The sequence below is a fragment of the Manis javanica genome, chromosome 11 (assembly GCF_040802235.1).
Source record: "Manis javanica isolate MJ-LG chromosome 11, MJ_LKY, whole genome shotgun sequence".
In the NCBI taxonomy this organism is placed as follows: domain Eukaryota; kingdom Metazoa; phylum Chordata; class Mammalia; order Pholidota; family Manidae; genus Manis; species Manis javanica.
The window spans coordinates 75,562,320-75,585,417 of record NC_133166.1 but is presented as its reverse complement, the minus strand read 5'-3'; the positions used below and the strand labels follow the sequence as shown (position 1 = coordinate 75,585,417).

Below are 23,098 nucleotides of genomic sequence, written 5' to 3'. Positions count from 1 at the left end.
GATGGCAAAGCTGTGTGGTATCCCAGTACCAGAGTGCAGGGCACAGTAACCCTGGGCCAGTCTCACTGCAACGACACTCCAGTCCCCAGAAGGAGATGCAGCATCAAGGACTCTGGGCAGCTGTCAGTCAAGATCAGTGTTAGTGAAGACTGTGAAAATCCTTGGTAGCAAAGGCCACAGACATCCAGAGTGGTGATAAGGCTTGCTGGATCTCTCCTCTTATTTTTCCCATGAGGTGAAATCCCTTTGATGGGATCCCTCTTGGTGCTTGGCCACTCTGGACTGGGGGATGGAGTATTGCAGGTAAAGCTTCCTGTGCTCTTCCATCCTTGGTTTATCTCTGCTCCTTCTGCTGTTTCATTGCTGCCTGCTGACTTCACTGTAGTCTAGAGCTTTCCCAAACTATTTTTATCAGTTTGTAGTTTATTGTTTTGTTGTTTCTGTGGCAGAGACTAGCATGAGGACCTCCCAACCCTCCATCTTGTTGACCTTTTGCCTAACAAATTCTACTTCTGCTACTAACTGTGTCAGTGCCTCCCAGGCTCAGTATTTCATTAGGACTCACAGGATTCAGAAAAGCTGTTAATACTCATTGTTATGGTTTATTATAGCAAAAAGAACCAGATTGAAATCAGCAAGGGGAAAGGCATATGGGAGAGTCCAGAAGAAACCAAGTGCAGGCTTCCAGGTATCCTCTTTCATGGAGTCATGTGGACATGCTTAATTTTCCTGGCAACATTGTGACAAGTGCAAAGCTCACCTGAGCCTTGTCCAGGATTTTTATTGTAAATCAGTTATTTGGGCAGGCAGTACCTGCATGACTTTGCTTGGCTGCTCAGATTCTAGCCACCCTAAGTAAAATTAGGCACACAGCATATATCATTCTTACTGTTGTTCGCATGAGCTGTCTAGTCAGACTGGTATGTAGCCCAAGATCTCTGGCAAACACTGTTATCAGGCAGACTGTTCCAGGGGATCAGGACTTAATGCTGGCCAATGGCCAATCCTGAATACTGGCTTTTCTTGTGAATGTGCAGGGTTTGAGCAATACAGGCCTGCTGAGTTAATCCTTTCCTACATGTGCGCCTAATTCAGTACCAACCCAGTTCTTTGGCTTGCCCACTGACATCTCCGTCTCCCCGGACTCTTAAGTTCCTACTGATGGACCTAACGAGAAGTTCTTAACATCATCTGCCAGCATCTTTGTTTCATTCTTCAGATTCTCTTGAACCTCTGTGTTAAACAGTGTACACTGACAGTGGTTTTCTGTAGAAGCACATAGTGAATGTGTTCATTTTGATCTGCTGTTTCCTCATCAGCTGTCATTGTGCTGTTGGTGGTTTGTGTTGGGAAGTTGCTTTTTGCAGTTCATGAAGCTTCCATCATTCTTCAGCAATATGCTGTGGTTATCACTCATTTTTTTTACTGATTAATTCACTCATTCTTTCAGTAAATATCAACTGTACTCCTTATTATTTGCTTGCTGTGACTCTAGGCATTAGGACTGTGTGAATGCATAAAACTGACCAAAATTCCTCACTTATTAGAAATTACATCCTAGTCAGGAGACAGATGATAAGCAATACACATAAGTGAGTAAATTATATGGTATATAAGAAACTAATACATACGATGGGAAAAATAAAGTAGGAAAGGGAAACAAGGAGTAATGGTGGTAGTGATTTCTGTGGTCTGTGCATTTTTAAATAGAATGATCATAGAGGGCCTCACTGAGATGAAATTTCAGCTGAACATTTCAAAGAGGTAAGTAAGCAAGCCATGTGGATATTTGGGAGGGAAAATATTCCAGACAGAGGGAATCACAATTGAAAAGGCCTCAAAGAAACAGCATACTTAGCATGTTCTCAGAATAGCAAGAGGTCTAGCATGACTTATACAGAATAAGAATAATGTACAATTATTTAGGTACTTATAGATGTTATAAGAATGTTGGTTTTTATTCTGAAAGAAGTGGAAAGCCATTGGAAGATTTTAAGCAGTACAGCAACATGATCTGCTTTTCATTTTAATTGTAGCACTTTAGCTGCACATTGAGAATAGACTGGGTGGAAGCAGGGGCTTGTTAGGAGTTAGTTGCTGTAACTCAGGTAATTGGTGTTGCTGGCTTATACCAGGGTACTGGCAGAGGAGGTGACAAGGGGTCATCGGATCCCAGTTGTATGTTGACAAAAGAGCCAGCAGGGCTACCTGACAGATTGAATGTAGGGTATGAGATAACAGAAGGGAGTTGAGGGCAATTGTGAGGTTTTCAACCTGAGCTCCTGGAAGGATAGTGTTGCCATTCACTGCATTGGGATTGATTTGTGTTGTTGTTTATTTTTTTTGCTAGAGGAACAAGCTTTTTGATGGCACATTAGAAATCAAGTTTGGCCATGTCAAATTTGATATTTTTGTTAGACACCCAAGTTTAAGTCATCTAATAGACATCCATGTCAAATAGGAATTTCTGGAATTTAGGGAAGAAGCCTGGATTTGAGATACAAATTTGGAAGTCCATCACCATGTAGACTGTATGTACAGCTATCATCTGAATGAAGTTACCAAGGGTACAGGTATATACAGTGAACAGGAGCAGTTGGAGGACTGAGTCCTGGGGCACCCCTGGAATAGGAGCTCAGAGATGAAGAACCAGCGAAAAGACTGAGAGAAGGTAACCACTGAAGGGGAGGAGATCAAAGAGATTATGGTATCCTAGATACCGAGAGAACATGTTTTCAGGACAGAGTGATCAAAAGTCTCAGCTATTATTAATGGCTTCTATTCTGAGTAGGAAGTAAGATCACATTTTGAAAGTGTGAAGGAGTGAACTTGAGAAAAAGAGACAACTTAATGAAAAGCGCCTGGATGCAAAAGTCTGATGGACCTGGGTCCCAGTGCCTGCTGAGTAGCTTAGCTAAGTAAGGAAACCTTGTTGGGTGTGTACATTTTCACACACACCAAACATGGTGAAAATAGTGAGGAATATAAAAGTGACACAGTAAAGGTGGTTAAAAAAGACCCTCAGAAGATTCAGCTGAGATGGAGAGGGAATTGTTTAGTGCTAGTCAGTATGTAGAGAGATCTCAAGGGGATCTCTCCCCTATAGATGTGGAATAGAAAGGTGAGGAAGTAGACTGACTTATACCAATATTGGGAATTGGAAATGACAGAAGGAAAGAAGGAAACATGAAGGGCATTTAGAGAACCAGCGTCTCCACAATTTCAGAGACTAGGTTCCAAAGTGATTATATCCTGGTGAGGAAGCCCTCCATCCAAGTAATGTTTGTAACAGGAGCATCAAGCACAAAGCATCACAAGAAAACACTTGAGAAAGGTACAGTATTCACAGACAACAGAGAACAGTGGTGTTTTCATTTTCTCTATCAGGTGAAGAATCTTCAGAAGGAAACTAGAATCAAGGAACAGTGAGGACAGTGTGGCACCTGCAGAATGGGAGAAGTAGAAGGCTGGCTCTGGGTCAATGCTCAGGTTTCAAAAGAGGAAGTTAGAATCCAAAAACTCAGAGCTTGGTAACTGTGACATCTTTTCTATGAAGATAAAAGTAGATTGCTAGCATGGCTTGTCAGGACAGAGAACAAGTAAATAATGATCACTGGTAGTTGTGGAGTACGTCTTATGTAGGGTATGAGATAACAGAAAGGAGCTGAGAATCAGTGTGCCATGAGAAGACCACCTCTCTGCTTTCCCACCTGCTCCGTCTTCCCCTCTCGGTCTCAATTACTGCTCTGGGTGAATGAAGGGCATGCGTTAGACTTGATGATTTTTTATTTCAGCTATCTTCTGAGAGAGTCAGTTATTACAGTCTTGTTCAAGATGAAGAAAATAATGGGATAGAGTTAAAGTGCCTAGTTGAGTAGATACTAAGCTGTTTGAAGTGGGAAGTGGTGTTGTGAAGTAGAAATGACCATTAATGTTGGACTCAGACATGGAGTTGATACTGACCTTTCACTTGCAGCACAAGCAATTTAACTTCTGTGACTTCATTTTCTCAAATAAAATGGGAATTATAAAACCTACCTTGCTGAGCTACTACTACAGGGAGTGGAGAGATGACACCCTTGGTGTCCCCAGTAGTGGAGTGGAGATATTCTCTTTCTCGGCTTCTCTGCCATTTCCGACTCTTTGTCCCCCACGAAAACCCACTACCACTGAACAGTAAGTGGGGAGATGAAAGAAGAACTTGAGACCACGTGTAGTAGGGGAAGAGTGGTGGATCAGAGGGGACTGGAAAAGTAAGCATTGGGGGGATGGAGGGGTGACTGCTCTAGTGCCTCCTGTCATTAGAAAAGAAGTTCCATTTCCCCAAAGTCGCTTCTTTGAAAGAAACTAGATTTAATAATGCATTTTTTAGTATTTTACAGTGGATGAATATATATGAAATTGTATTTCAAAAGCTTTTTCATGAAAACATTATACTTGTATACCCAAGCATTCTTAGAACTCATTTATAATCATGATCAACGAATGTATTTTATAAAAAACTTCACATTGTTTTAGCCTCTAAGCTTTATCACTGTTATTTTTAACTTTTTGTTTTGACATGTTGCTTTTAACTGTAATTAAAAATTATTGGCATCTGTGTTTACTTTTTAGCTCATGCATACCTTATCTCTACAGCAGAAACTAATTAGTATGTGAAATACAGTACTGTAAATTTGCATTAAAGGGGAAAAATTCTAATCTGATCATATGTAAAATATGGTAGAAATACATTTTAATATATGAAAGATAAGTATGTGGTATTAATTCTGGTCCATTCTTATAACTAAGAAATACCATTTTAGCATTTGTTGCCATGCGCCTGTACTTGGCTCGTTCAGTGTGGTTAAACAGATTATGGAATTTAGAAAAAAAACTGGTCTTCTTTCATGAAACTTACCTAGTGTTTAGAAAAATAGCTATTATAGGTGATGGGCTTGTTTTAACAAAGTAAAGTGAAACACCCTACAGAAATATTTTCTGAAGCTCCAGAATATCTTTTCTGGTTCCACATGGATTTCATACTTACCTTTCTTTGTAGTATTCACTGCCTTAAGTCATTTGACATCTTAAAACATAACAGGCAAATGTTGCCTCTTCTGTGGTTCTCTTTCTGATGGACTATGAAGAAATGTTTCTTTTGATTCACCCTCATTTTGGAGGCATGTAACTTTTAGATTGTTACTGTCAATTTTTTAATCTCAAAAATATTTCAAAATTGTTCATAACTTTCCTGTTCCTGCCACCATCACAGCGGTCCAAGTCATCGTCATTTCTCTCCTGAAGTCCTGTTATTGTCTCCTAACTGATCCCTCCTATTTATGCTGATCTTCTCGGAGGTTAACATTTAAAAACAGAAACTTCTCACCCTCCTTCTAACTCCCACCATATTACTGAATTTATATTATGCCAAGAGCATTAGTTTTCCTTAATTACTCCATTTACAATCGTAGATACCTCCATTTTTTCTTGATACTACTTACCATAATTAGTAATTATTTATTAAATTGGATACTTAACTTGTTTGTTATGTCTTCTCCACCAGCCTGTGATTCCGTGAGCGAGGGGATCATGTCTTTTTTTAAACCAATTTGTACCTGCATTGTTCTTAGCATTTAGCAAGTACATATCAAGATTTTGTTTTTTAATAAATCGGTTTGGTTCTGTTTATCACAAAAAAGCCACTTACATAAAATTTAGTTATGAATTTCATACTCATTATCTGATGCTCATGAATTGCACTGTCCCCTTCTCTGCTTCTGCTCTGTTTTTCCATTGACACTGATCACCAGCCACCAGACTGAAAGTTTCCGGGAGGGCAGGGACTCTGCCTGTGTTGTTCAGTGCCCTGTCTTCAGTGTGTAGAATGATGCCCAGAATATATTTGTTGAAGGAATGAGTGATTGAATAAATTAAGTCCCACACACTTGACATCTTGGGTTTCATTCCTATGATAAGCAATTCAGTTCAACAAACATTTATTCAGTATCTACTACATGCCAATCATGCTAGACACCATGGATATAGAGATCAGTAAGTTATTCCTGCTTCTGATTTATTTTGTATTAAGATGTTTGCTTTTCTAATTAATTTAGAAATTATAGTATGCTATGACAGGGGCTTTCAAATTGTTTGAGCACTTAAGCCTGGCTCTTATTAAACAAATAAAACTGGAGTGGTTACATACTCAGGCTTTGTTTCACTCATTTTAAATACTGTGTTAATTACACTTTACTTTCTGTTCAAACATAATTGGTCTTACCCTCTTGGAATGGTTTTTGGATCTTAGCATCTTTGATCAATCTCTTTCTCATTTATCTTCTGGGCCTACAGTCAGATGCTTTTGTAAAGATAATAAGTGTAATGCAGTACCGTAATATTTTGCTCTCCACAGCTTATAATTTAATTGTGATTTGCTGACATTATCAAGACATTGATCCAGCAAGGGCTTTATTTGGGATCTTGCCAGAAGCAGAGACTAGAGACGCTGTTAGTTTCAGCAGTGATCTTCCTTTTTCTTTAAGGTGGTGTTATTTTTGAAGCATGGAACATTTTTCCAGTTCTCTATATATGTTGAATAAAATTTCTCCTGGTTCACTTTTGATGTCAAGATGAGATTTATGTACAGAATTGGGGAAATACTCTTATTGTTGGTTTGTAATACACCCAGATTTTAAAATTGTCACCTCAAGTGGTTGTGACTTTTATTTTAAGAAGCATGTTAAAAAGCCACTAACAAAAAGATACAATTTTTATACTTTATTCCTATTTTTAGATTGTATAATGCAGAATTAAATCTTACATGTGTATTTTGTGTTCCCATTTTCAGTAACTGGTTTTTCTTTTAAGTAAGAGACTTACAAATTCTGTGATCCTTACTGAAATATATCCTTTTTATCCCCTTGAATACAGTGTTATACAAACATGGAAATACTACCTACTCTGTGCCTAAATGTTAGCTGAGAAGGCATTCCCTGCAAGGGAAAAGCCTAACTATCTAATTTCCTGTGTCCCTGATCACCCTTTTTGTGGTTTTTGTATCATTATTGATGTACTTAAAGTATGACCAAGTTGCAAGAGTTTTTAACTTATAGCCATCTGATATAAATCATTACTTGGATTAAAAAATTTTTTTGTGTGTGGTGGAGAAGCATAGCAGTAAAAGGAACATGGCACTGTGTTTTTAAATCTTTTTCTGTTTCTGGGCTTAACCTTTCTTTGTCTTAGAGAAATATAGAAATTTTTATATTATTAGTGCTTAGTACATATGTTAAAGTCTTGCCTTTTTCTTTTGTAGGATGAAGTGGCACACACTCTAACTGAAAGCAGAGTGTTAAAGAACACTAGACATCCCTTTTTAACAGTAAGTGACTAGAGGACATGTTATAATCATAACATTTTAAATTTAAGGAAGTTTTATTGCAGAAACTAAGCCATGAAAAATAATATTTTACAAGATGTGCATTTAAATATGCCATTTTCTTTGTGGAAAGACTTTCAGTCAGATTTCCTTGAAATTACAGGAGTCTATGAATTAAGTGTACAATGTGCATGCATTTGTAATCCCTCCCCTTATGCACCCATTATTTTCTTGAGACTTTTTTTTTCTCCTATGAATTTCACTGCCTTAAAAAAACCCCACCAAATTAATCACCTTTGACATTTTAAGGAGACCACTGAGAAACTGGTAGACTTAAAAAAGATTCTCAATATTAAATGTAAGGATTTTTTATGTTTCTCCTGTTTATTGGATTCTGATAAATAGTTAAGGGATCAGACAGCATTGTTTTTAAATATGAAAGGCAGAGATCTTTGCCGAGATAAATAGATAAAAAAGAGATCTATTTTTTATAGAATTGAGACTTCATACCTTAAGAAATACAAGAATGGAGTACATTAAAGATAGGATAAGTCATGTTTTCTTCACTAGACAAAGTGTAAACTGTGACTTACATGCATATTACTTAGTTGTTTAAAAAAAAAATTTTTTTTTTTTTTTTTAGTCCTGCTCTTAGATTGCTTTTAATAGAGGCGTAATTTGTAGAGTTTCTGTATTTTCCTGGCTCCAGTGAAGTATATTAAGATGAAAATTAAACAGCTAGACTTTCAAAAGTGGGAACCTTTTAAAGATTCAGGATTATCTAAAGTAGGAATTTTCAGGTGTCACCAGATACCTAGACTTTGTTCCTTTGTTGTGTTTGTCCAGTGTCATAAGATAGTTCTAAAGTTATGGTATCTTTATAACCTATAAAATTACATAAGCCAACTCTGTTGGATTGGGTCAGTTATGCAGGCAGTATGCAAAAAATGATGTTGAAAGGATATTAGAAATCCAAATGTAACTATTGTAACTACATTCCCAAGACTTGACTAGAGTAATGTGTAGTCCTCACTTTAAGGTTGCGTGCATAAAAGCCTTGGGGACAAATACACTTTCAAATAGATTGAGAAGTGCTCATCACAATTACTAAGTTTATGATTACTTAAAAGTTTATTTATTTGAATTTTTCCCCTAAAAATATCCAATGCTAATCTAAATAAAATTTGTTGTGTGTTTCTCATAAACTCTTATTTAAGTTCTTTTAAGAAGTAAATAGACTCTTGAGGAGTAAGAACAATTTATTTCATCAGTGATGCTTACTGTTTCTAAGTGTTCTGTTTTTGTGCCATTATAAGAATGTAGGATTACAATATAACATTTTTCTTTTTCATTTCAAGTCCTTGAAATATTCCTTCCAGACAAAAGACCGATTATGTTTTGTGATGGAATATGTTAATGGGGGAGAGGTGAGTCTAGAAGCAAACCCAGCACTTGTGTTTGCATGGTGGTATTTTCATTGTTTAAAAAATAAAATATGATAACATAACTGTTCCTTGTAGGGGCTTGTGTAGCTTTTTCTACTGTTGAGTTAGGTGGGAACTAAATAATTTTTAATGAAATGTAGTGCTTGTTTATTTTTTATGGCTACTTTTAGATACTAGAAAACATAATCATGTTCTGTTTCTTCCTTTTTTTTTTCAATTTACAAAATTTTACCACACGTGTGATTTTTGAAGTCATGTTATTTAATTTTGAAGATCAGAAATACAGGATTTGTGATGCTTTACAAAATTCTTCCTCAAGTTTTTGTGAAACTTGTAAAAGATGTTTTAACCTATTTTAAACTTTTGAATAATAGTACATAGGCATACTATGGCTGAGTTTTTTCTTCTTCTACAAAGTAGTTAGAGTAACATTGACTACATTTAAGAGATTGTAAGGGATCTTATAAAGTTTTCAGGAGAAACTCAATCAGTTTAGTAGGTAATTTCACCTATTCCTTCATTTCTTGTCCTTTTTCCCCCCCTATTTTTAATCAAAATCAATGTGAGGGAAAATTTTAAGTTACTGGAATAGTTAATGGAAATATTTTATATTGGGCTTTCCAAAATAAACATAATTATTAAGTAGAGGCTTATGTCTCACAGACCTTAAAATGGTCCTCTCCTTTTCAAACTAAAAGAATAAATTAAATATCTTCTAAAGAATTTTCTCCTATAGAGTTATTTGACTTGCAAGAATTACTTTGCTGCAAAATTCATTCATTTATTTGACAAACACATTTTAACTGCTGAGGCAGTGTAGGATTGCCAAAATATGTTAAGACATCCTTTCTATGGAGCAGTTTATAATTTAGTTTGTATCATAAACTGCAGTGGATAGTGAAGAACTAAGTGCTAATAAATTCATTAGGGAAAATGCTTTCTGGATGATCTAGAATTTAGGTTAGGCCTTAAACGCCAAATGAGTTTTCAAGAAGGATCTGATTTGAGAAGATACTACAGGCAGAGAGGATGATGTGTGCATAGTCATCACCCATAGGTGGTGGGTGAGTGTAGAGTAAGAGGGACTTTAGCAGTTAGATAATAGCCCAATATTCAGCATTGGGCTTTCTCAGAACTGAGAAAATGCAAGGGAGATAGACATCATGAATTGTATAGGATTGATAGGTCTTAATGACCAATTAATTGGATGTGGGTAGAAAGAAGTATCAGAAGTGGTTTTGGGTTGGAACCAGGGAGAATTAATAGATAGAGTGAACTTGTGATGAATATGTTGCAGATAAGGTTATAAATTTGGTTTGGAAAAGGTTTTTCCTAAGTCTCCAAGAAAATGCATATTTAGGGATATCTCAAAATAAACAAAGGGTCAAAACTATGAATATAGATTTGGGAGCCATTCCCATAAAGCCTGAAATTAAATTGATGAAGCCTCTATGTTAGTATCTATCAAAATAAAAAAATGCATCAAATTCTTGGACCTAGCAATTTTTTATGGCTACTTTTAGATTCCTCCTTGGAGGAATTTACCCTACAGACATACTCATAAGTATGTCACAGAATGATACGTGGATAAATATATTCATTGCAGCATGTGGCACCTTAAATGAGCATCCAGTAAGGAGACTGCTTAAATAAATCATGTTAAGATATGTTATGAAATGAAAAAAAGAAAACAACAAGGTACAGAGTGTAACACATGCTAGCTCTGTACTGAAACCGGACCATATGTGTGTGATCTGTGTTTCTATGTGCCCTAAATATCTCTGGAATTATGTGCTGGGCATTAGTGCTTATCTTTGGGCAGATTCTTTGAGTGGCTGGGAACAGTATGGAATGAAAACTAGCTCTTCACTTACGTATTCTTGAGCAGCTTTTGTATTTTGTACGAGACATGTATATTATCTGTTCTAAAAATGGAAGGAAGTTAGGTAGGTGGATGGATGGATGATCAAAAGAAAGAATAATATTGGGAGAGTGATAAACAATGACAAAAACTTGAAGAAACACTCTTAAATTGGAAAAATATTCTTACACAGTATCATATATTTACATCTGTTAGAATTATCACATTGTTTTATAATGGCCCTTATACCTGTCTGTCTTTCCTACTAGACTGTGAGCTCCCTGAGGGCTTTGTTTACTGGTATAACCTATACACCACCTGGCACAAGTAGGATGTTGACAAATATTTATTTCATGATTTGAATGAATGAATAAATGAATAGATGAACAAATTCCCTCAAAAAACGGAATAAAAGAAGTTAACAAAAGTGGTAAACTAGGAACTGCTGAGAAGTAGGAAGAAAAATAGAAAGTAATATACTACATAGTTTATTTAGAAAGAAAGTGGAAAATGTTTTTTCAGGAGGGAGTATCTTTGAATACATTTATGAAATATGTATTTACTGAGTCTTTGTGCAAAATGTTCTGGTAGATATTGTGGGCCATACGAATCTGAATTAAATATAAACCTTATGCTCAAAGAGTTTATATTCTAGTGGGGAAGAAAAAATACCAAATTTGCACTAAGTGTGGAGTGATAATTATCATTCGTATCAGATTAAGTACCATGGGGCTTCTCTGGAGAGAAAGAAGAATTTTGTATGATAGGAGCTACCTGGAACCTGTAAACCTAGAGTACTTAAGAGATTAATTAATTGATGGTTGTTGAAAAAATTTTACACACAAAAACAGATTTTCATTCTAGGCAGATGGTTTTCTTTAGCATTGAAGCTCCTACATCATTTCTCTTGTTTGGCATTTCTTCTCTTTTTTAGAATTTCTGTTTTGGGAATATGTTATAGATAAAGACTAAATTAATATATTGAAGCAGGTGAATTAATTCTGGATCTAACATAGTTTAAAAGTGCATGAAAAGAAAAGCAATTATAGCATGAAAAAGTAATTAAAGTACATGAAAAGTAATTGAGATACATATATAGAAAAATGAAAATTTCATTATTTATAGTTACACAATTTTAGTAAAAGTGAAACATTTGTGTATGTAATCTCCCATCTTTTTATTCTTTATTAAAAATACTTTTAAACATATTTTAAATGTACTTTATAAATACAAATAGTTACTTAGTTCTTGGAACTTACTGGGGTTATTTCAATTCTTAAATTTATTATTTCTGGGAAGGAAATCTATGTTCAGTATATCCTTGTGGTGACTAACTTAATTTTAATTTTGCCTTAGGTTCACCAAGCCATTTACTTTGCCAAGGGACACTTCTTAGAAATGCAGAAAATTCAATTGTTATAGAGTATAAACACAGTACTGATTTTTTTAAAGACTGAAATAGAAGTAAAATAAGGGAAGCTGTAAACTCACACAGACAATCTACACCAACTCTTATAGATACACCTTGAGTTACACAATGGGGGATATCTGTGATATCTAGGAGACTTGAGCAGAATGATGGCCTGTTGAAAACTAAGCTCAGGTGAATTAATGGGACTCACACAAATAACAACATCCTCAAACCTCTTTCTGTTCAGCTTTTGCCTAGAGATGGGCTTCTCTAGTGGACTCATTGAAGTAATTATAGTAGCCCAATTTTTATTTAATTCATACTGAGTGATATTTTTATTTAATTTATACTTATTGTCTGTTGATTTTTAATTAGCAATAACATCCTTTTAGCCTATGTTCTGAAATGTTATCTTGAAATATAAATATAACAGTTGACACTTCCCTGTATTTAGACTTTCTTCACTTTTTTGTGAATACCTGAACTTCTTTCAGCCTAATAGGCCCTACAGGAGTTTAGCATGCTCATGGCTATGCTTGCTGCTAAATATTCTTGATGGAAGTGGGTTATGAGAGAAATACTGACTATGAAAAATCAATAGTAGATGCTTATGGAATCACAGCATAACTGCATTTTACTTAATATGAATCCAAAGAAATAGTAGGCTCAGCAAGAGAGAGCATGTATGGTGGATGGATGTAATATGGTGATTGTGCCATTTTGGTGAATGTATTCACTGAGTGACCACAAGATGAGAGAGAGTAATTTGCTGCTGTTTTATTCCTTGTGAGTTCCTACTTGCCATCCTTAGAGTTTCATTGGATATAAACTCAGGTGCTCAAAAATACATAGCTTTCATAAGATACTGTCATTTAATTCATTGCAACTACAGGTGTTCATTTAAAGAAACTATTATTTCAGTGCTGGAGGAAAAGCTGCCTACCTTCACTATATTGAGACAGTATGTTGCGTTTCCAGTCTAGTACCTCCTAAGCAATTTTCCAGAGTGATTTTGATTACACTTCATAGTTTATGTATTAACTTTAGAACCCACTCCATTATAGTCCATTTGCCTATTAAAATTTAATGAGCAGCTACTATGGGCTGAACTTAAGAGGTTGTAGAAATGAGAAAAAAGTGATATTTCCTGTAGAAGATGAGTGTCTAATTGTAGAGATAGATAGGAGTATGCATTTACTTTGTAGTGTAATTATTGCTGTGGTAACACTGGTTACTTTGGGATTTAGCAAATGGGCACTTGAATCAATCCAGAAGGAAGAAAGAAGAGGAAGGGGGAGAACACCAGGGTAGGAAACACTCAGAGTGGTTACTAACTAAAACTTAAGTATAACTGCAAGTTAGATCAGTAAGGATGTGAAGGAGGGCATTTCTACACAGAGGAAATAGAATGTGTAGAATGTGCAGGAACATGCAAATTCTCCCCCCACCTCCCTAGGTGCAGCACAGGATGGATGATCCTGAAAGTCCTGACAGGAAAGCCAGAGGAGTCTGAGAAGCAGTCAGGGTCATCTCAGGGCAGATCACCTCTCCCACTTAATTTAGGTTTTATCCTAGAGGCAGCGGAGTGTCATCAAAGGATTTTATAAGAAAATGCGTTAGAAAGAATACTTTGTAGCAGTGTGAAGCTTGGACTGGAGAAGACAAAACTGGAAGCAAGGAAACTATTTGGGAGGCTTGTTGCAGTTTGAAGGTTTTCAGTAATCCAGTTATAAAAATGATAAAGTCATCAATTGAGACAGTATCAGTGAGAAGGAATTAAATTCTAACAATGTTTATGTACTGGAATTTCCAGGATGTAATGACTAAATGGAAAGAGAAATATCACAGTTTCCTACATGCTGCTTGGGGAATCGTATGGATACTGGGCTGCTGTTAAAGACAGGAAACGTGGGAAGAGGAATGAGTTCTGGGGTGATCATCCTGTATTTGAGGTACCTAGTGAGGCTATCACGTCAGAGATAACAAATAGGCCTCATCAGCACTGCTAAAACCAAGGAAGTAGAAAAATGTCAAGTGTGGGAAAACTGTATAGAATGAGAACATTCTTGGCCAGGAATGGTGCCTGGAGATAATACTGGCAGACATGTTTGGTGATGAGAAGCCTCAGGAGGGTCCTGGGCAGAGGAGCAGACTTGAGAAACCTTAAAAGTGAAGTGGAGAACAGAATGTAGTAAATCCTACAAGAAAACACTTGAAAAATGTCCATTGGATTTGACGCTTACTAGTTCCTAAGCAGAACCATGGATTCTGCCTTCTTTCTGGATTGATGCAGGGTGTGCACCTTGGCTTGTAGTACAGAATGTACAAGGGTTGGTTTAGAGTTTAGTAGGGCAAAGTCAGGAAAGTGAGTTCAGTGCAGCCTTTGGTGCACAATGACTCCACAGCTGGAGAACTAATTATAGAAGCATGCTAATACTGTGATCAGTCACACTGCAGCTAACACCCAAACTGCTCTTTTTGTAGCTGAGGTTATTACCAAGTTTTACATGAGGAAAGAAAAGTAAACTCAAAAGTGACTAAGTTGATGGTGGTGATTAGTTTGGTTCAGAATGTTGCTATTTAGGATTCTTCCCCAAATTCTTTCTTAAAACTGCATTTCTTTCAGGCCTATAAATTGGACCTCTGTAAATCCCCTGTCTGGAGGTTAAGAGATTCATTAGGGGATAAAGGAAAACCATTATGTAGAAGTGCTATTCATCTGATAAATTCTTCACATTCCTCTATATTTTACATGTAGGTACAAAGGAATCTAACACTTTCAGTTATTTACTATCCTTGTCCTTATTTAATTATTTGTACACTCTAGATTAATTTCTTTGATAAAACTCATTTTATTTTCTGCATATGACTTTTAGTTTCATGCCAATCTTGAGATTCTCTCATACTTATTTCAGATTCCCATTATTTGGCTGGCATTTTTGTCTTCATTGAACCAAAATCATCTCATTTCAAATTCACATAAGACAGAAGTGCCGGCAGGCAGCTTTCGAGTTCTACTTACTAATTTATGGAGGTGCAATTTGGGTGATTTTTAAATTAAAAGTATCATTTCATATTCATACTGATGATTTTAATAATTCAAGTAAATTTATATGTATGTAAATATGTTTATTGTCAGGAGTCTGATGAGCTAATTTCTTTGCTATTTTAGTTATTAATATTGTACATAGTTTATATCAGAATTCTATTGCTTTCATCCAAAGCTTTTCCAGAAATTCCCAACCCCAAAAGGATGCATACTCAAGGATGTGTATGAAGTTCAAGATAAAATAAATTTGGGAATATTTTTAATATACATACTTTTATAATATTTCATGGCTAGTTTCCGAAAATAAATCATTAATCAGTATATCACTATATCTAAAGTAATAATCCAAAGACTTGATTAGCCTCAACATCTATGATGCTCACTTTGATATGTAGACTCTCAGACAAAGTGACTGAAACTACAGGAGCTGACCAGACATTTGTCTTTCCACACTTCGTCTGCAAATGGTTATGGCACAGCATGACAATTTCAATTAGTCAAACTTCTTACACAAAAGTTGGATTACCCCAGAGTGAGCATTTCAAGAGAATGAAAACAGAAGGCACAATATATATATAATTGGAGACCCTGAAGAACTAAAATAGGATATTAGAATAAAGCTATATTTGAATATTAAAAATTAAAATCCTCTGACAACAGTATGAAGTGATTTGTGTTCTGCATCTTTGACTTGTATAATACTTTTAAAATTTATCAATACTGTTGCATGTATCAGTAGTTTGTTTTTTTTATGGCTTCACTTGATTATACAGATGTATCATAGTGTGTTTATACAGTCACTAGTAGATAGACATTTGGGTTCTTTGTTGTTTGGAACTATTATGAAAAACACTTGTGATGGTTGAAATACAAATCTTTGTGTGGATGTAAATGTTCAGTTACCTTGGATAAATACCTAGGAATTAAATTTCTGTGTCATTTGGTGTGTTCAGCTTCATAAGAAATTGTCTGTATAGTTTTGTATTTCTGGATGTTACTAAACATTACCACACTTAACACAGTCAATATTTTTAAATTTTACATTCTAGTAAGTATATAGAGATATCTTGTAGTTTTGATTTGTGTTTTCTGAACAATTCTGATATTGACCATCTTTTTCTGTGATACTGGCCACTTGTATTATTTTTGTTGAAGTATCTGTTAAAATCTTTTGTCCATTGTCTAACTGGGTTGTCTCTCCTTTTAATAGTGAGTAGTCAGACTTCTTTACATATTGTAGATACAAGTGCTTTACCACATATATGTTTTGCAGATACATTCTCTCAGTCAGTGCTCTGCCTTTTCACTTTTTTTCTAGGAAAGTTTTTCCTGTGCATTATTTGTTTAAACCTGTTTTCATATCTTCATGTGTAATTTACATTCAGTAAAACTAATCAATTTTAAGGGTACAGTTCAGTGAGTTTTGAAAATGTATGAAGTAGTTTACCATTCTCACAGTCATAGTATAAAATGTTTTATCACTTTGCCCTTGTCCACTGGTATGCTTTGTTACAAGTGTCTTTTGAAGGAATCAACTTTTAAATTAAATGAAATACAATTTATCAATTTTTTTATGATTTATGCATTCTGTGTTTAATATAAAATGTCTTTTTCCTAGCCCAAGTTTCAGATTTTTCTCCCGTGTTTACTTCTCAAAGTGTTAATAGTTTTATCACTTACATCTAAGTCTGTGATCCACTTCAAGTTAATTTTTGTATATGGTGCTATATATAAGAGTCAAGATTTTTTTTTGTAATTGGATATCTAATTGTACCAGCATATTGTTGAAAAAGCTGTCTTTCCCCCATTAAATTAATTTGGCACCTTTGGCAAAAATCAGTTGACCGAGAATGTGTGGGCCAATTTCCGGATTCTTATTCTGCTGTTGATCTGTATCTGTCCATTTTTATGCCTGTACCACACTATATTTAGCAGTTTTGCTTTAGAGTAAGTGTCAAAATTAGGTAGTTTGAGTCTTCCAGTTTTGCTTTTCTTTCTAAAAATTGTCATTGGCATTCCTATTTCCTTAATATTTAAATATAATTTATAAGCTAAGATGGTTGATTTCTACATAAAGATTTCGATTTAAATTGGGATGGTGTAAAATCTATTGAATTTGGAGTGAATTGACATGTCAGGAAATACTGTGTTCTGATCCATGAATATAGTATATTTTCCCATTGTCTAGGTCTTCAAGGTTTTCAACAATATTATATAGTTTTTAGTGTACAAGTCTTGAATAGCTTTTGTTAAATTTATCCTTAATTATTGTATGTTTTTAATATTATAAGTGAATTGTTTAAAAATTCAAGTTTGAATTGTTTGTTGCTATTGTGTAGAGAAGCAGTTGATATTTACTTATGATTAGCCTTGAATTATGCATCCTTGCTAAAAGTTTTTTGTAAATATATTGGGATTCTCGGTATAGATGATCACATCATGTGAGTACAAACAGTTTTACTCCACTGTTCAGTCTCATTCATTTTCGTTCTTTTTCTTTATCAACCTGTCTAGGACATTTTTTTTTTACTAAGGTATCATTGATATACACTCTTATGAAGGTTTTGCAAGAAAAACAATGTGGTTATTACATTCACCCTTATTATTGAGTCCCTCCCCATATCTCATTGTAGTAACTGTCCATCAGTGTAGTAAGATGCCACAGAGTCCCTGTTTGTCTTCTCTGAGCTACACTGTCTTACCTGTGACCCCACACACACCACATGCACCAGTTATGATACCCCACAATCCCCTTCTCCATCCCTCCCCACTCTCCCTCCCTCACCCCTCCTGTTTGGTAACCAGTAGTCCCTTCTTGGAGTCTGTGAGTCTGCTGCAATTTTGTTCCTTTAGTTTTACTTCATTGTTATGCTCCACAAATGAGGGAAATCATTTCCTATTTGTCTTTCTCTACCTGACTTATTTGACTGGGTGTAATACTCTCAAGCTCCATCCATGTTGTTGCAAATAGTAGGATTTGTTTCTTTCTGATGGCTGAATAGTATTCCATTGTGTATATGTACCACCTCTTCTTTATCCATTCATCTACTGATGGACACTTAGGTTGCTTCCATTTCTTGGCTATTGTAAATAGTGCTGCAATAAACATAGGGTTGCATATGTTTTTTTGAATCTGAGAAGTTGCTTTCTTTAGGTAAATTCCTAAGAGTGAAATTCCCAGGTCATATGGTATATCTCTTTTTAGTGTTTTGAAGAAACTTCATATTGCTTTCCACAATGGTTGAACTAGTTTACATTCCCATCAGCAGTGTAGGAGGGTTCCTCTTTCTCCACATCCTCACCAGCATTTGTTGTTCCTAGTCTTTTCCATATTAGCCATCCTAATTGGTGTGAGGTGATATCTCATTGTGGTTTTAATTTGCATTTCCCTGATAATCAGCAGTGTGGAGCATCTTTTCATGTGCCTGTTGGCCATCTGAATATCTTCTTTGGAGAAGTGTCTGTTCATATCCTCCACCCATTTTTTAATCAGGTTATTTGCTCTTTGGGTGTTGAGGTGTGTGAGTTCTTAATATATTTTGGATGTTATCCTCTTGTCGGATATGTCATTTACAAATATATTCTCCCATACTGTAGGTTGCCTTTTTGTTCTGCTGATGGTGTCCTTTGCTGTACAGAAGCTTTTTACCATGATGTAGTCCCATTAGTTCATTTTTTATTTTGTTTCCCTTGCCTGAGGAGATGCAGGCAAAAGTTCAGGAAAAAGTTGCTCATGTCTATATTCAAGAGATTTTTGCCTATGTTTTCTTCTAAGAGTTTTATGTTTTCATGACTTATATTCAGGTTTTTGATCCATTTTGAGTTTACTTTTGTGTATGGGATAAAACAATAATCCAGTTTCATTCTCTTGCATGTAGCTGTCCTGTTTTGCCAACACCAGCTGTTGAAGAGGCTGTCATTTCCCCATTGTATGTCCATGGCTCCTTTATCCTATATTAATTAACCATATATGCTTGGGTTTATATCTGGGTTCTCTAGTCTGCTCCATTGGTCTATGGGTCCGTTCTTGTGCCAGTACCAAATTGTCTTGATTACTGTGGCTTTGTAGTAGAGCTTGAAGTTGGGGAGCGTAATCCCCCCCCTGATTTATTCTTCCTTCTCAGGATTGCTTTGGCTATTTGGGATCTTTTGTGGTTCCATATGAATTATGAACTATTTGCTCTAGTTCATTGAAATGCTGTTGGTATTTTGATAAGGGATTGCTTTGAATCTGTAGATTGCATTAGGCAGGATGGCCATTTTGACAATATTAATTCTTCCTATCAGTGAGCACGGGATGTGTTTCCATTTATTGGTATCTCCTTTAATTTCTCTCATGAGTGTCTTGTAGTTTTCAGAGTATGGGTCTTTCACTTCCTTGGTTAGGTTATTCCTAGGTATTTTATTCTTTTTGATGCAATTGTGAATGGAGTTGTTTTCCTGATTCTTCTTTTTGCTAATTCATCATTAGTATATAGGAATGCCACAGATGTCTGTGTACAACTTTTGCTGAATTCTGATATTAGATCTAGTAGTTTTGAAGCAGATTCTTTAGGGTTTTGTATGTACAATATCATGTCATCTGCAGACAGGGACAGTTTAACTTCTTTCTTTTCAATCTGTATGCCTTTTATTTCTTTGTGTTGTCTGATTGCTGTGGCTAGGACCTGTTGAATAAAATTGGGGAGACCATCTAGGACTTTTAAGAACAATGTTAAATAGCATGGTGAGAGCAGACATCCTTGCCTTATACTGATCTGAGTGCAGAAGCATTCATATTTTCACCACAAAGTGTGTTGTTAGCCATAGGTGCACTTTCATAGATGTCCTTTATCAAGTTGAAGTTCCTTTCATTGTTGGATTTTTTTAAAGTTAAGTGAACATTGCATGTCTTAGATAAACCCAACTTGGTTATGATGTGTTATCCTTTTGATTATGTTGCCTGATCCAGTTTGCTGAAATTTTGTTAAGTGTTTTAAATCTTCATTCATTAGATATATCATGTAGGTGCCTCCTCTTCCCTACCCCAAGTAATGTTTCTGGGTTTGGATTCAGGGTAATGCTGACTTCTTCAAATGAATTGAGAAACATTGCTTCATCTTCTGTTTTCTGATAGAGTGCATCAGTGGTATTTTGGGACCAAGAGTTTTCTTTGTAGATTTTTAACAATGAATTGAAATTTTTAAAATATGTATGTGTGTGTGTGTGTGTGTGTGTATGTGTGTATGTAGTCATACTTTTTATCTGTCTCTTCTTGATGAATAAGCTTTGGTAGTTGTGTATTTCCCAGAATTTCATCTAAGTTTTTAAATATATTTGCTTAAACTGCTACTGTCATTTCCTTATTGTTGTATTAATATCTATTTGTAATTAAATTCTCTTTTTTCCCCCTAATACTGCAGTTTGTGTTTTCAGTCTTCCTAAAGGCTAATAATTTTTATTCATAATTGCAGCTTTAGGTTTTATTAATTTTTCTTCTATCAATTTTGAGTGATCTATTTCATTATTTTTACTTATATCTCTACTAATGCATTCATATTGGTTGCTTTGGGATTAATTTGCTTTTCTTTTCTTTGTTTCTTAATGTGGAAACTTAAAGCATTTACTTAAATCTTTTATCTTTTCTACTATAAGCATTTAATATTATAAACTTTCCTGTAGGCACCAATTCTTATATATGTAAATATTTGTAACATTTTTACTGATACATCTTTTTTCATGTTATTTTGTATCTGTTAATACTTTCCCCAAATTTTCTAATTTCTCTTGCCATGTTTTCTTTAACTAATGGGCTATTTCAAGGTGTATGTTCTCCAAATAAGGTTTATTTATTCATTCAGAAATCTTTACTGAATAACTTACTATATTCCAGTCAGAGAGTGAATAGCCTAGTAAATGTATTATAAAATAAGCCTAGTAAATGTATTCTTGTAATAGAGATGAAATGAGTACTATGACATAAGAGAGAATAATGGAGAACCTACTCTAAACTGAGTTCTTTCTTTGAGGAAGTAGCATTTAGATACTTAATAGCAAAAAGTATGGGGAAGAGGGTACTGGGGAAGGAACTTCCTGTGCAAAGGCTATGATAAGAGAAACTTTTTAAGAATGAGACTGTAGCACATAGTTACAGATGCATTGATGTTTTTTAACAAACATTAGGTGAATTCCTATCTAGTTCTAGACCTCAAGAAGGCAGCTGTACCCTGCACAAGGTTCTTTCTCTTAAGCAGTTCATAATATATAATTACAAAGGGAACTTATGAATGAAATTTCTACTTAATGGAATAATTTATATATTTAATGTACTACATTAAAAAGAATTATACTTAGTATAATAAATAGGATGATATGCTTTAGAGATAAATGACCTAAGTTTGGATTCCAACTCTATCATTGAATAGCTACGTGATGCTAAGTTTAAAAACATCTCTGAAATCTTAGTTTTCACATCTTATGATGGAGAAAATAATTGTGCCTATTTTATAAAGTTGTTTTGACAATTATGCAGGTAAGTTAGCACCATGCCAAACAAGAATCAGTACTCAAAAATAGTACCTATTGTAGTAGTAATAGTAGTAATAACTTAACATTTACTATATTTAATCATCTATTATGTGGAGATAGCATTATGTAGCTTTTATGATTTTTAGAATATGATACCCTTAATGCTCAAAATGACAGTATTTATTATTTTTATTGTATTGGTATTGGATATACTTTATAAATAGTCCAGCTTTCTCATATGTATTCTAATAGATTTAAATACTTAAAAATAATTCCTTGAGAATTTTTACTCTTCTAAAGGTTTATTTTATTCTCCAAATGAAGAATCTATTAATATTTAATGTGATACAACTAAGCAATCCCTTCTTTAATCTTGTTAATACTGTTTTAATATAATATTTAATATAAATTATTTTAATTATACAAATAATTTGGGAATTTAAAAATTATTTTTTAAAAGAACAATTTTTATACTTAGCACATTATTAAGTATTTTCATTAGGTGACATTTTTTATTGAAATATGGTTAACATATGTTGGTTTCAAGTATATAGCATAGTAAGTTGACAGTTACTGACCCAACTAGTGTCATGGCTTTCAACATAGGAACATGTTACAGAACTATTGACTATATTCTCTGTGCTGTATGCTCATCCCTATAGCTAATTTATATTATGATTGAGATTTTGTGCCTCTTTATCCCTATCACCTATTACACCCACGCATCCCAAGCCCTCCCCCATCATAACTACCAGTCACTTCTCAGTGTTTACGAGTCTTTTGCTGTTTTATTCATTTTGTTCTGTTTTGTTTTTAGATTCTACACTTAAGTGAAATCATATGATATTTGTCTTTTTCTGCCTGGCTTATTTCACTTAGCATAATACCCTTTAGGTCCATACACATTGCAAATGGCTGGATTTCTTTCTTTTTTATGGCTAAATAATATTCCATTGTGTATATGTACCACATCATCTTTATCCATTCATCTATTGATGGACATTTTGGTTGCTTCCATATCTTAGGTATTGTAAATAATGCAGCAGTAAACATAAGGGTGCACATATCTTTACGAATCAGAGATTTTGTTTTCTTTGGGTAAATTGCTAGATGTGGAATGACTGGGTTGTGTGGTATTTCTGTTTTTAGTTTTTTGAGGAACCTCCATACTGCTTTCCACAGCAGCTACAACAATTTACATTCCCACCAACAGAGTAGGATGGTTCCTTTTTGTCTGGCACTTGTTATTTCCTGTCTTGTGGATAGTGGCTGTTCTGACTGCTGTGAGGTAATATCTCATTATAGTTTTTATTTGCATTTCCCTGATGATTAGTGATGTGGAGCATCTTTTCATATGATTGTTGGCCATTTCTCTTTCTTCTTTGAAGGTCCTCTGCCCATATTTTAATCAGGTTATTTGTTTTTTGGGTGTTGAGGCATATGAGTTCTTTATATGTTTTGGATG

The 23,098-nt window shown here is 34.8% G+C and overlaps 1 protein-coding gene across 5 annotated transcripts in view; it reads left to right on the top strand.

Moving 5' to 3' along the window:
• Nucleotides 1-23,098, top strand: part of AKT3 (AKT serine/threonine kinase 3) — a 345,951-nt gene that overhangs the window by 229,256 nt on the left and 93,597 nt on the right. For all 5 annotated transcript variants that reach the window (XM_073216708.1, XM_073216709.1, XM_037013668.2 and 2 more), the window contains 2 exons: nt 7,298-7,363; nt 8,719-8,787. In XM_073216708.1, coding sequence (XP_073072809.1) covers nt 7,298-7,363; nt 8,719-8,787 — 135 coding nt within the window. The remainder of the gene's footprint in view (nt 1-7,297; nt 7,364-8,718; nt 8,788-23,098) is intronic.